Genomic DNA, 15503 nt, shown 5'->3' with positions numbered 1-15503 from the left:
TAAACAATTCTGAACTAAAGCTTTCTAAGGATATTTACTGGGTATAAGAAACAATTTGACATTACTGAAATACGTTAAGACCAAAATAGAGGCACCAGGAAAACATCCCTGTAGGCACGAGTCTTCACTACCACAGAGAGATCGTATCTGCCTTTGCTCACGGTTGCTGGTGAAAGTCAGTCCACACCAGTGCCATGTAGAGGACTATACAGGTCAGGGAACCCCCTACATTTGCATGAGGAATTTATCATCTCTAATGCTGCCAAGGTCATGGGGAGGTGGACACTTTCATTTGCCATGAGCAGGATAAGCTGTACAACATTTCTGAAGTGCAGTTTGGCAAATTTTATAAAAATATAAAACATTTTCAAAATACCCTTTGAACCCAGCAATTCTATTTTTAGGAATTTATCTCAAGGATAAATATATAAAGGAAAACATAGAAAGAGATACATAGGATGTTCAACAAAGCATACTTTATAATAATAGTGAAAACTTGAGGGGAAAACAAATGTCCATAGATTGCAGAATGACTAAATTATCCTGTTACACACTTGAAAACCATGAAACCATTAAAAATGATGATGTGTATTTATGTTTATGGATTTGGAAAATGTCTATAACATCACTTTTATTGACAAAAGCAAATTTCAAAATGAGTTATTTAATATAATGCAATTTATTATAAGTATAGCTTCTGGAAATATGCATTTATGCATATGTGGAAGATGGTTTTTCACCAAAATGCCAACAATAATGAGCAGGGGAGGGGTGATTTTAATGTCTTTACTTTTCTCTGTATTAAGTATTTTACAGTACTTCTACAGTCAGAACAAATGATAGAGTTATTTTCATTTGGAGATTAAAATGTTTAAAGAAACTAGGCTAATTCCAACCTGATTTAATAGAGATTGCAAATATTCATTCATTCTTTATTTTTACAGGCTCCCCTTGTAAATATATACTCATGTAATTCATTTATATATTCAGTCATTAAAACAGTTGTTCATTCATTTGAAATTGTTTAATAAGCACCTACTGTGAATGAGTCACAGGAATGGTAATAAGTAAGTATAACATGATAGCTAAGAGGTCAGGCTTCTGAGCCAGGCAGACCTGGGTTTGGATCCCTGTTCCATCACTCTCCAATTATACAACCTCAGACAGGTTATCAAACTGCCCTGAGCCTCAGTTTCCCTATCAGAGATAATACAAGTACCCACTGTATTAGTCACCTATTGCTATGAAGCTAATTACCCCAAGATTTAGTGGCTTAAAACGATAATAATGATTTATTATCTCTCATCGTTTCTGTGGATCAGGAATTTGGGGGCACCTCGCCTGGGTTCTTCTACCTGGAGGTCTCTGGTGAAGTTGCAGTCAGATGAAAAGCCAGAGGGTTCGCTTCCAAGCTGGCTGCATCAGAGGGCTGGCAAATTGATGGCAAGGATCATAGGGGCCATCTTAAAGGCTAACACATATATCAAATGAGAAGAGGTTTATAAAGGGCTCAGTATATCTGCACTGCATCCATTGTAAGCCATGGTGATGATAAAGAGCACGTATAACCTTACTCACAAATGAGCCTCAGGAAACAGCCCAGAGACGTTAAGTAGTTTGACCAGTCATACAGTCAATTGATTTTTGAGCCAGGAGAAGAAGCACATTTTCTAACTTGTCTCTACAGGGTCCCTCTTTCCCTACGGGAAATCCCAGTGGAGACACAGAGGTGAGGGACCACTTGCTAGAACAAAGTAGTCACCAGAGTTGAAGATAAACAGATGTTTCAAAAGGAAGGATGGGGAAGCTGTCAGAGGATTCTGAATGTCAGGCTGAGGAAGTCATTTTCCTTTGAAGGAAAAGGGCATGAGGAGCCATGGGGGGTTTGGAACAAGAGTGACTTAATTCAAACCTGTGCGTCAAATTCAGCAGGCTGTTGGAGCAACCCAGGCATCAGGGGATGAGGGCAGCAGCAGTGGAAAAGGAGGAGGGGCCCGTGAGACACGGTGGCTAGGAGTCCTATCCGTGTGCCACCTGCGGATCTAGGTTAACTAAGGATTAAGGAGGCCGGGTCACAAGGCTTACATGAGAATGGCTAGCTGAGCTGGTACATGTACAGCGCTGACGATACTTGCCTCCCTCGGCCCGAACACCAGCTCTGAGTCTCTTTCAATGTACAGTGTAAGAGACCTAAGAACATTCAATACGACTTGGAAGCAGGGCTTTAAAACAAATAGTCTGCCTTTCCTCTCACTTCCAGCTCTCCAGTGTGGAAAACTGATGAAATGAAGGGCGAGACAGAATGGAATGTATGTGGTCTGAGCTCAGCCCAAAGGCCCTGCTCTACTGAAAGGCTCACTTCCTGGGGATGAAGGTGCTGGGAGGGTTGTCTCACTCAAGGCTGTCAGGCCAAGCCTCACTTCCCCTGTCAAATCGGTTCTGACCACTCCTTCACCCCTGTCTGGAGGCACTGAGCTGCTCTCAGCACCCTGCCCACCATCTTACCAGGATGGATTCTCTCCTGATACCTAGGATGCCAGGATGCCCTGCTAACTTGAGGGCAGAGACTGTGTCCCTAGGCACAGCATGTCCCGAGGGCTTAGCCTGAACACTATGATTCCGCTCTCCAGAAGAGTTTGACAAATAATTTTCTCTCCTAATTTCATCAGCTTTACATCCAGACACTGAGGTTGTGATCCAAAGGGCTGAATTCATCCCATCAATAGGGTTGCCATTCATATCACAGGTCTTGTAGATTTAATCACCCATTTTCCAGGATAATTAAGTGACCGGCTCTAACAAAACAGTGTGACAATTTTCTAGAAGAGGGAAATAAAGCAATGTGAGAAAGGAACTTTTTTCTTCTAATTGGCACAATGATTCTAATATATGGCTTAGCAGTAGCCTTATCCATACGGATTTTATTTGGCCAATATAACTTTAAAGATTGGATTGGAATGACTTTAGACAGGCACATGCTCTCCAAACCACTGCCCACTCCCTACTGTCTTATGCTCTTTAACTGCTTTGTATCCATTCATTTACCTACCTAGCCCCTGATGCCATAGGAGTTTGCAACCCTGCAACATGACCCAACACTTCATAAAGCATAAAGCAGGGGTTTGCAAGGTTCTTTCTTGGGCTGGATCAAAATCTTCTTTCTATAGCTTCTATCCACTCCTCCTATTTCTGGAGTCCTATAGGTTCTATATTGGAAGTTTAACCTTTTTCTAAAGCGTGGTCTTTCACCTACTTGGAGATGACCATCAGAGTATCTCTCAGGCCTTCCCTTTTCCATATTAAGCATACTGTCTTCCTTCAACTATTTCTTATGACGCTGGATCCCCTCACCATAATCAGAACGTGCCCTCTTAAAGAGGGGCACCCATAAGAGGAAAAATAATGCAGGCATGGTCTAATCTCTTCTAATTCAAAGTGTAATCCAAAAGCCAGCAGCATTAGTATCACTTGGTAGCTTGTTATAAATGCAGAGCCTCAAACCCCATCCTAGATCTACTAAATCAAGATTCTCCAGGTGATTCGTATACACAAACCAACTCAGAGAACAGAGACTCTTTTGGTATTAACATAGCCTAAGATTACATGAGTCAGTCTTTTAAGAGGCAATTATATTGTTGACCCTGATTCCTGTTATCTGAAATCCCTGTTTTTTCACTCACTGCTAAGCCACATCTTCCTATACGATATTAGGGTTTTATTGAAGCATTTAACAGTCTGATTACAGAGTCTGGTAACTCTGTTTGATGAGTTATACATGTACCTAGACTAAGATTTTAAGGATAAAACACAGATCACGTTCATCTCTTTGATGCCAAGCAAAGGCCCTGATACATGACAGTTGCTTATGTAAGAAGTAACAAAAAAATAAACTAACAAACACTTGCCAAAATGATAAAGGAAACTGAGTCACGCTGTTAAACGATTCGTGGCATGGCGTGATCTGGGGCTCAGTGTCGGAGACTGGGATTCTCCCCACTTCTCACCTCTGCTCCCTCGGGGTCAGCTCTGTACTTGGGCAGGGCCGCCCTTTGTGTCCTCAAGACGGCTGCCGGTGCTGCTCAGAGCTACAGCTTTCTCATCCTAGTTCAGCGGGCAAAGAGTCATTTGGAAACTTGAGGGGGTGGGAGCTTTCTTCTTTCCTCTTTTCTTTTTCAGAAACCTCAGCAAATGTACCCTCCAGCTTCATTAGCTCGGATGGAATTAACCACTCATTTCTGAGCCAATCACTGAGGCCAAGAGGAATTAATATCCTAATAGGTTTAAGCCAATGAGAATCTACCCCTAGAGCTGTGAGTGGCTGAAAATGGAGGAGGGCTCCATCAGGAAATCAGGAAACTGTTGTTGGGAGAAGTGGTGACATGATGTTGGAGAGGAGGCCGACAGATGTCTGCCACAATGCTCAATAGGTCTGCATTTCCATTTCCTCTGAATCTTGCGACTGTTTTTCAGGATGTCCAACATTATAGCAATCACCAGAATGGGTTATGGCCAGAAAACTTTTCTATTTTTAAACGGCACACAAATTATTATGCCCCATCACATTGTTTCAGTGATCGACTTTAAAGCGCCCTGGCTTACCTCCTCCTGGAATAATAAAGCAGTCACAGGAGGAGTTCTTTGGGCCACTCCAAAAACCACTCCAGAGTGGTTTGCCACACATAATAGAGGGTGCATTTGAAAGGCAGCATCCAATGACCAGTTCTGGCTGAAAACTTTTGTGTTTTCAAAAGTTCAATAAGCAGAAGTGACCACAATGTGTTTGAAACTTTATAGCATGCGTCTTCAGGAGACAAAGTGCCTAAAACTAGATGGAAAGACTTGTAATTTTTTAAATTAAAAACTGTAGACAGGAGAGGTAACAGTCAAAGTAAAATAAGCATGAATCCTACGTTTTTGTTTCAAAAATAAAACCCGAGGTATGGGGAAAATTGTAATATGGAATTCAGAAATCTGCTTTGGCCATATGCTCTATTGCATGTTCACTGTGCTTGCTTTCCTTGAGCCAAAAGGCTCTCCATGACTGGTCAAGCTTAGAGGGGAGAGACATAAAACCAATGAGACCAAAGGCAGGGGAGGCATTTTTCTGTCCTTACCTCAGTGATCAGAGGGCAAATTTACAACCACTAGCCTCTCTGGACACCCAGCTTGCTGGTCTAGGTGGTCGGTGTGAGAAAGTGGTGATGGCCAGCGCTGGCCATCACCACTTCTCAAAAGAACAACATAACACCCAGGCCTGGTCAACCCCCAGGAAGGTCAATGGTGATCTTCACAAATGGAAGGCAACCTAATTCGGTACCCAGCCTAGTCCATCCCATCTCAGAAATGGTTTGTGTGGATCCTGGCTTTACCACTTACTCGAAGAGGGACTTGGTGTAATCACTCATTTCCCACTTCAATGTCCTCATGTGCATGACAGGAACAGTGATAACCGTCTCATAGATCGGTGTGAAAATATAATAGCTCATGTGATAAGTGCCTGGAAATGTCCCGGACAGAGCAAGCCCACAAAGGCCATTCTCTTGCCTGCCCCGTTCAGGCCCATTCGGTGCTCTGACTTTATAAACACATAACTAAAGTATTTTGGCCTGATCATAGATCTTATATAATTTCTCTCAGCCTTCTCCAGATGCCTGTGCAATCATATATATGTGTTAAGTTATACCTTTTAGTACTGCAATAATCGGGACTGAAAAAAAAGAACTTTTGAAAACTCTTCAAATTTTCACATACATATATAAATGACATGAAATGATCAAAAGGGGCATGGCCTCACCCCTTACTGAATGTAAAGCCTTGGGTAAGTTTAGTTCAGTAGTAGACCTCAATCAGTCACAGCTTTAAAACAGCAGCAACAATAACAAACATCTCTCCCACTAGACTGTAGGGCCCTTGAGGGTTGAAATCTTTTACTCAACTTTATATTCTGCTAAAGGCCCTAGCAGACTGACCAGCATATATTAGAAAGATGTTGAAAGGAAGGATAAACTGAACTATCTTGAAGGGCATGCCACCTTGAAAGGCTTAAAAAGGCTGCTTAGTTGCTATAAAATGAAAATACAGAAATCAAAGTAATGAAAGACTGGACTCAATGTCTAACAAGTACAGCAGTCACAATTTTTAAATTTCTTAAATTTCAAACCACTCTTGAAAAAGTGTCACCCTGGCCGAGAGACAGAAGATCTCCTATGGGGTCTACCTCTGTGATTCCATGACCTCTTGCAAGTTCCTTTTTTTTTCTTTTTTTTTTTAATATGATTATACCAGAGCAGCTCATGGCCCCGCCTGCCCCTGCCCAGGTCCTGGGACAGCAGGGAGCGCCAGAACCACCAGGGGCTTCCCCACCTCTGGCAAGTTCCTTTTTCTCTCCAGACTTCGGTTTCCTTAGCCGCACAAGATGTGAAATAACAAGTTTTCTAAAATCCCTTACAGCTGTAAAATTAAATGTCCAAAATTTCTACACACACCTCTGGCAAGTCTCCTATGAGGAACGCACTCTGACAGGCACTCCTGAAGGACGTGAGAAAAAAGAGACCCAGGACTGTCCTTCAATAAGCTCATGGTCTATGAACAATATAACACAAGGACACAAATAACTGTGATCCAAGGCTGGAAGGTGTAATGGCCATCCAAGAGGTGCTCACGTGGCATCTGCAGCTGTGGAGACAGGAGGGGTTTTGCAGAGGAGCAGCATTCATCCCGTCTCGATGTGGCCAATACACAACACCCATATGCCAGCCAGGCGCTGTGCCTGCGCACAAACAACGCAACACAACTGTTACCAAGACAGAGAAAGCCCTGCCCTCATGGTGTCTAAAGGCTGACTGACAGAAGGCAGACATTTGGAGAGGGGGAAGGAATTCCAGGCAGAGGGACCTGTGCAGCAAAGACAGGAAGGCAGAGCATCAGAAAGCATCAGTCACACAGGAGTGAGCCGTGGCTCCACTGGCACAGAGGCAGGCAGTACACAGAAGAGCAGCACGAGAAAAGGTAGGGGGTAGGATGCAGCTGATATGGAGCTCCTGAAATGCCAGGCTATGGGGTCTGGATTTTAACCAGTCCAACAAATACCCTAACAACTCTAAGTGACTGAATGTTTATTAAACTTCACACGATCGCTGATTTGTATCCAAAAACACCTTGTGTTTCTGTAACTAAAGGGAAGATGGCTGAAAGAAAATTCTCCCCCCAAAGTAATTTAAATAAATTTATTTGCAGGAGAAAAACATCTGAACATCAGGTACAGTCTGATCCACAATGATCCAACAATCGTCATAATTCATTCTGGAAGTACTCTTACACAGCTGGCAGGAGAAAGTCCACATGGAGCATCAGCTGAACGTTCATCAGAATTCACAAAGCCATCTAACCTGAGTATTACACAACACGTAATGATCATGATACAATAATAAAAATACAATATCCAATACTCACTACTTTGTGAGCTACAGCTAAAATATAAAGAATTTAGGCTCTTTTTTAAAAAATGAAAAAAATATTTCTATTATAGCTTTATTTAAAGCATTTTCAGTTAGATACAGCTTTATATATTTTCACTCACAATAGACAGCAGAAGAATGCCTTCTTAAGTATCTGTAGATAAAATATATTACTCGTTTAAATGTTTGCACTCTGAAGCATACTTTGCCAGGTATGAGTTCAGATAAGAGTATGAAACTGTGCTGTGGCAAAATCCTGGCTGATGACCAAGACTTAGATAGTTTTCATATTTGTTTAAAACAACTTACATCAGGGAAAAAAGAAGTGAGGACATAAAGAGAACCAACATTATTCTTTTTCAATGAAGCAGTCTCATTCCAGAGAACGGGCTTTCCATTTTGAATTCAAAGTGTGTGGTCCCAAAGTTGAATTCTTTCCAGTCCAAGGAGCTGTCTGCGGCTGAGGCAACACGCAATGATGAAGCAAGTTGAGAGGAAAGCGTTAACTGAACTACAGAGATGGTCACTGATAAAACAAGTTCCTAGAGGTCCTCGAGCCCACACAGAGGCGAAGGGCAGCCAGAACTATCAATACAGAAGAAAAATGCGCTCACTGAACTGCACACATAGAGCTTCTAGGAGGGTTAACAGTTCTTGACATAGGTTCCTGGTTGTAGTTTACAATATCTGCCTTCACCACCCTCTGTCATAAAAGAAAACAAAGTTATTATCAGGACATCAGAACATTTAGAAAGAGCTCCTTAAAGTATATTTTTATTTTCTGAACTTTGGTGAACTCCTGATGATAGACATCATAAATGAAGCAGGAGCTGATATTAAAAGAACCAGCCAGGACCAACTAAGGTCAAGATGGGATATACTTTGCTGGAGGGTGAGGGAGTAGCGGGGCAGGGGTAATTCTGTTAAGGATGTAATAGCATTTCTTTTACTGAGTCTTCTCTGGTTTTATGACAATAATAACTTGAGGTTACCACAAGTCTAATAAAAAATTGGCAAATCAATATGAAAAATTAAGCCCTGGTTATAATTTAAAGCAAAGGAATTAAAATTAATCATTTATATATCTTAATTCATAGATAAGACCTCACCATTTCAAAGAATATCATTATTTATTAATATTTCCATAAATCATTATATCTAGTCATAACTTTTTAAAGAATGTTTATCAATTTGTGAGCTGGTAAAAAGAGATATAAATGTCAAAGAGAAGTTACATATAAAGAAGAAATGTTTTAAGCAACCCAATTTTTAAAACTGTTCTCCCAAATCCCTAACTTACTTCCAAATAGCTCACTATTGGTTATGAATAATGACTCTAACAAAATATAGAATAATGAGAAAGTTAGAAAATTACCTCATATTCATGTTTTTAAAATAATTTAAACCAAAAGACACTTTCAACTCTTCCTTCCTTCCCTCTAACACACACTTCAAGGAATATCTTAAACAATGAATTTAGCAATATGCCCTAGCATTCATCTCTAAGTAATTATTTAAAGTAAAACAAATCCTTTGCTGTTTTCAACTCTTTTACTAACTGCACACACAAGCAGACAAAGAAGGGTAACTCAAGGCAAATTTTAAAAATACTCTTTCAATTACCAGGCTAGTTCAGGAAAAAATGGTAAGGAATGAATAATAAAATAACTGCCTCAATTCTCCACTTCACTGCACATGTAATAAACACAACCATAAAGACAAATACGTTTGAAAGTAACTGAAATATTACTTTAATTTTTTCCCAATTCCTTGTGTAAGTCATAAGTCTCCCAGCAAAGGATCAATTTTTCAAAGTTCTAAACCAGGACTTATGCAATATTAATTCCCAATAATGTACAATAATCATTTGAACTTCTCTATTCATAAAGAATAAAGAACAAGACAGCATTCACTAGTTCTCCCCACCCTCCTCCCCCAAATTGCAACAGTTTATCAATTAATACCTGCACTACTGTACTGAACAGATTCTACTCTGAGCAGAGTTGGTATGTTGATTATCTTCTTCCGGGTACTTCACTATTTCTGCCCTGACAATATGCTGTCAATTCCGTACAACATAAACAAGATGCAGAAGAAAGAGGAAAAAAAGAAACAAAAAATAGAAAGTTTGTTCAATGACTGAAAATAGAAGGGAACAAACACCAAAGTAGAAAAAGAAATACACACATAAATTTAAACATGTCGCAAAAGAAATAGCAAAATATATGCATATAAAAGTAAAGAAAATGAACAAAGATCCAAGAAACATTATTCTCTACAATTCTATTTAATTACTGAAACAGACATGTATACTGAACCTCTCAGAGAAGCTGTGGGTTCTATTTTTGATATCACAATTACACATAATATATATAATGCCCAATATTTCAGAGGGCAACAAAGCATTTGGGGGCTTTTCTATGCTAAAGTGCAGCCAAGGTCCCAATTCAATTTCTTTTTACAAACATTACTGAGGATCTACTATGTGCCAGTTGCCCTATACTAGGAACAAATGATGAATTACACAGGATTTGTTCATAAGTTGCTATGGACCTAATGGAAAGAGAACATGTACACAGCTAATTGTCATACCAGATAAGTGCTTTACTAGTGGACTTAAAAATATGTTGTGGGAACAAAGAAGAAGGAGTGATTCATTTTCTTTGAAGGTGGGAGAGGATGCATAAATCAGAGGAAGCTATATGTTATTTACAATTTTTACATTTAATAATATTTATTACTTTTCAAAGACTTTCTTTTGAAGCTCATTCCCCCACCCCTCACACAACCCTAACCTACATGTTTCCAAATTCCATACAGAAATAAGTAAGTTCAAAACACACTTTTCTATCATTAAAAAAAAAATTCTGACATACAATATTTAAGCACAACAGCTGTTGTTTTCAAATATCTAAGAGTTTTGCTAAATAAAGAATCAAAACTAGTTAGGTTTTTTGATTGCTATAACCCTTAAGATGAAAAGACCAGGGGCTTCCCTGGTGGCGCAGTGGTTGAGAATCTGCCTGCCAATGCAGGGGACACGGGTTCGAGCCCTGGTCTGGGAAGATCCCACATGCCGCGGAGCAACTGGGCCCGTGAGCCACAACTACTGAGCCTGAGAGTCTGGAGCCTGTGCTGCGCAACAAGAGAGGCCGCGATAGTGAGAGGCCCGCGCACCGCGATGAAGAGTGGCCCCCACTCGCCGCAACTGGAGAAAGCCCTCACACAGAAACGAAGACCCAACACAGCCAAAAATAAAAATAATAAATAAATAATAAATAAAAAATTAAAAAAAAAAAAAGATGAAAAGACCACATATGACAAATATGATAGGGATAACACCCTCCCCCAATTTTTTGGACTTGAAACTATCCTCACTTTTAATGAGTTCAAATATTTTATTTCAGAAATATCTTCCTTCATAATAGCATCTATTAATTAGCACATACAGAAAAAAACATGTTAATCAGGTTGCTGCTTGTGATAATGTTTATAAAGGTAGGATAAACAACTGAGAGTGAATGAACAGGACACTACGGTATATTAGCCTTGGATGGGCTCTGCTTCAGTTCTCTAGCAGGCAGTATTAACTTCTGGATAAGACTCATGATTTACTAGGCACTCAGCCTGATGCTATCAACAGAAGCATTACCAACTGCCACATGACGTATGAGGGGGGTACATCAGTGAACGTTGAACACCATCATCTGGCCTCCCTAAAACTAATTGTTTCACACCAAACTATGGGTTACAATAAAGAGAAGGGATTTTCATAATCAGTAAGCAACTCATTAATCCTCCAAAATGATGGTTTAAACCCTATCCTATAAACACAACCAGGTTACTGACCTGTGGTCAAGACATTCTGGTCAAAGTTATTGACTAACATAAATGACTTGGATTTTCACCATTAATTCTCATCAAATTAATACAGAACTAACAAGGCAACATCTTTCTTGGGGGCCTTGGCTGTTTGACATAAAGCTTTGCACAAAGTTCCTGAACTGGAAGCCAGAACCAAAGCTCTGCATATTCAGAGCTTTGCTTTCTATGAGTAAAAAAAGCATAATTTCCATGTCATAAACTTCATGATAGGTGATTTCACAGTAGTCGGCTTGTTTACAAGTCATTCATTCATTGACATTTTCAAAGAAAATGTTTCCTACAAAACACCCACCTTTATTTTTGGAGCCACAAAGTACACTCAATTACTCTCTGCTATTAGTCAGTTGAGTGAAAATAATGCAGTGGCCCTAAGAGGAAGGGAGCTGTGTGGTTGAACACCAGCTTGACCCTTGTTTTGTCAAAGAGTTGTGAGCAGATACTGGAAATGGTAGCTCTCCATAAGGGTAAGAAAGAAAGCAACCTAGGAGTTGAGGTAAGGTATAAGCAGTAGAGACTGACTCTTTGGAAGACACTAAAGATAAATTTGGTCAATTCTACAACTGTGTTTTAGTCCAGATAGTAGTAACAAATTTACCTTTGCAAAAGTCATAGTTTATCATGCTCAGGATATGGAGTAAACATACTTTGACAGCTGAAACACCTGTCACTATCACTCATTCAAAGCAAACCACTATTCTAGGTATTGGAAACATTCATATAAATAATACATGATCTCTGTTTTTTGAGACGCATAAGAGTCTAGCATGGACTATACTACAAAGCTACAGTAATCAAGACAGTATGGTACTGGCACAAAAACAGATATGTAGATCAATGGAACAGGATAGAAAGCCCAGAGATAAACCAATGCACACATGGTCACCTTATCTTTGATAAAGGAGGCAAAAATATACAATGGAGAAAAGACAGCCTCTTCAATAAGTGGTGCTGGGAAAACTGGACAGGTACATGTAAAAGTATGAAATTAGAACACTCCCTAACACCATACACAAAAATAAACTCAAAATGATTTAAAGACCTAAATGTAAGGCCAGACACTATCAAACTCTTAGAGGAAAACATAGGCAGAACACTCTATGACATAAATCACAGTAAGATCCTTTTTGACCCAGCTCCTAGAGAAATGGAAATAAAAACAAAAATAAACAAATGGGACCTAATGAAACTGAAAAGCTTTTGCACAGCAAAGGAAACCATAAACAAGACCAAAAGACAACCCTCAGAATGGGAGAAAATATTTGCACATGAAGCAACTGACAAAGGATTAATCTCCAAAATTTACAAGCAGCTCATGCAGCTCAATAACAAAAAAACAAACAACCTAATCCAAAAATGGGCAGAAGACCTAAATAGACATTTCTCCAAAGAAGATATACAGATTGCCAACAGACACATGAAAGAATGCTCAACATCATTAATCATTAGAGAAATGCAAATCAAAACTACACTGAGATATCATCTCATACCGGTCAGAATGGCCATCATCAAAAAATCTAGAAACAATAAATGCTGGAGAGGGTGTGGAGAAAAGGGAACACTCTTGCACTGTTGGTGGGAATGTAAATTGATACAGTCACTATGGAGAACGGTATGGAGGTTCCTTAAAAAACTAAAAATAGAACTACCATACGACCCAGCAATCCCACTACTGGGCATATACCCTGAGAAAACCATAATTCAAAAAGAGTCATGTACCAAAATGTCCATTGCAGCTCTATTTACAATAGCCAGGACATGGAAGCAACCTAAGTGTCCATCATCGGATGAATGGAAAAAGAAGATGTGGCACATATATACAATGGAATATTACTCAGCCATAAAAAGAAACGAAATTGGGTTATTTGTAGTGAAGTGGATGGAGTTAGAGTCTGTCATACAGAGTGAAGTAAGGCAGAAAGAGAAAAACAAATACAGTATGCTAACACATATATATGGAATCTAAGGGGAAAAAAAGTGTCATGAAGAACCTAGGGGCAAGACGGGAATAAAGACACAGACCTACTAGAGAATGGACTTGAGGATATGGGGAGGGGGAAGGGTAAGCTGTGACAAAGTGAAAGAGTGGCATGGACATATATACACTACCAAACGTAAAAGAGATAGCTAGTGCGAAGCAGCTGCATAGAACAGGGAGATCAGCTCGGTGCTTTGTGACCACCTCGAGGGGTGATATAGTGAGGGTGGGAGGGAGGGAGATGCAAGAGGGAAGAGATATGGGAACATATGTATATGTATAACTAATTCACTTTGTTATAAAGCAGAAACTAACACACCATTGTAAAGCAATTATACTCCAATAAAGATGTTAAAAAAAAGAAAAAAAAAGAGTCTAGCATGGAAAACAGATGTGTTAACTATTAAAGAATATTAAATAAATTAAAGAATACTATGCTTGATACAAATTCAAAGTGCAAAGATTATAGGTTACCATTTAAAGCATGGATATAACATTTTGAAAAGCATGACACTTTACACACAGTGGGAGCCTTTTCTTCTGTATAATGTGCCATTATAGGCTGCCAGTAACATTCACAACTTTGGGCAAGTTACTTCACCTCTTTGGTCTTCACCATCTCCTAATCTATAAAACGCAAGGTTTATCTACATGGTTTTATCCCATCTGGTTTTGAAACTATATGAAAGAAATAAATTTTAAAATGAATAGAAAAAGAAAAAAATGGAATATGATCTGTAGGTCTTAGCAATATTTTTTTGGAACTGTCTCCTCAGGCAAGGGAAGTAAAAGCAAAATAAATAAATGGAACCTAATCAAACTTAAAAGCTTATGCAGAGAAGCACAGGGAGATCAGCTCGGTGCTTTGTGACCACCTAGAGGGGTGGGATAGGGAGGATGGGAGGGAGACGCAAGAGGGAGGGGATATGCAGATATATGTATACATATAGCTGATTCACTTTGCTGTACAGCAGAAACTAACACTACATTGTAAAGCAATTATACTCCAATAAAGATGTTAAAAAAAGAAAAAAAAAGCTTATGCAGAGAGAAGGAAAGCATCAACAAAAGGCCACATTAAATAAGCGTTAAATAATGAAAAGGCCCCCTAATGAATGGGAGAAAATATTTGCAAATGATATATCTGATAAAGAGTTGATATCCAAAATACAGAAAAAAACTCATACAACTCAATATAAAAAAACAAAAAAACAAAAACAAAACAAAACAAAAAACAGATTTAAAAATGTTAAGAGGACCTGAATAGGCATTCTTCTACACAAAACATACAGATGGCCAAGACACATGAAAATATGCTCAACAATGCTAATCATCAAGAAAATGCAAATCAGAACCTCAATGAGATTATCATCTCACACCTGTCAGAATGACTACTGTCAAAAGGACAAGAAATAACAATTTGGCAAGAATGTGTAAAAAAGAGAACCCTAGTATACTGTTGGTGGGAATGTAAATTGGTGCAGCCACGATGGAAAACACTATGGAGGTTCCCCAAAAAACTAAAAATAGAAATACCATATGATCCAGTAATTCCATTCTTGGGTATATATCTGTAGAAAATGAAGACACTATTTGAAAAGATATATGCACCCCAATGTTCATAGCAGCATTATTTACAATAAGCAAGATATGGATGTCATGGATGTCATGTAAGTGCCCATCAACACATGAATGGATAAAGAAGATGTGCCATACACAAACACACACACATACAGACACACAATGGAATATTACTCAGCCATAAAAAGAATGAAATTTTGCCATCTGCAACAACATGGATGGACTTGGAGGTTATTATGTTTGGTGAAATAAGTCAGATAGAGAAAAACAAACATTATGTGCTTTCACTTATTTGTGGAATCTAAAAAATAAAACAAACAAACTAATATAACAAAATGGAAATAGACTCACAGATATGGAGAACAAACTAGTGGTTACCAGTGGGGAGAGAGAAGAGGGAAGGGGCAGGATAGGGGAAGGGGACTAAGAGGTACAAACTCCTAGGTATAAAATAAATAAAATACAAGGATGTAATGTACAGCACAGGGAATATAGCCAATATTTTTAAATAACTTTATATGGAGTGTAATCTGTAAAAATATCAAATCACTATGTTGTACACCTGAAATCAATATAATATTTTAAGTCAACTATAATTCAATAAA

At 39.0% G+C, this 15503-nt stretch overlaps 1 protein-coding gene and 1 long non-coding RNA gene across 9 annotated transcripts in view; one reads left to right on the top strand and one right to left on the bottom strand.

Annotated features, from left to right (window-relative positions):
* LOC309627530 overlaps positions 1–15503 on the top strand; it is a 439048-nt gene that overhangs the window by 74203 nt on the left and 349342 nt on the right. The window lies entirely within an intron of this gene.
* RAB28 (RAB28, member RAS oncogene family) overlaps positions 7213–15503 on the bottom strand; it is a 99038-nt gene continuing 90747 nt past the window's right edge. For 2 of the 8 annotated variants that reach the window (XM_082389526.1, XM_082389523.1), the window contains exons 7-8: positions 9422–9516; positions 7213–8160 (exon numbers count right to left, since the gene is read on the bottom strand). In XM_082389526.1, the coding sequence (XP_082245652.1) occupies positions 9427–9516 (90 nt within the window). In that variant the 3' untranslated portion in view covers positions 7213–8160; positions 9422–9426. Of the gene's footprint in view, positions 8161–9421; positions 9517–14822; positions 14889–15503 lie in introns of those variants that run through there. The other 6 variants (XM_082389522.1, XM_082389524.1, XM_082389529.1 and 3 more) reach the window with 3 other exon arrangements.

Source organism: Balaenoptera borealis, assembly GCF_965194805.1.
Source record: "Balaenoptera borealis genome assembly, chromosome: 4".
Lineage (NCBI taxonomy): Eukaryota > Metazoa > Chordata > Mammalia > Artiodactyla > Balaenopteridae > Balaenoptera > Balaenoptera borealis.
The sequence above is the reverse complement of the archived record's forward strand: the minus strand, read 5'-3'. Positions and strand labels throughout refer to the sequence as shown.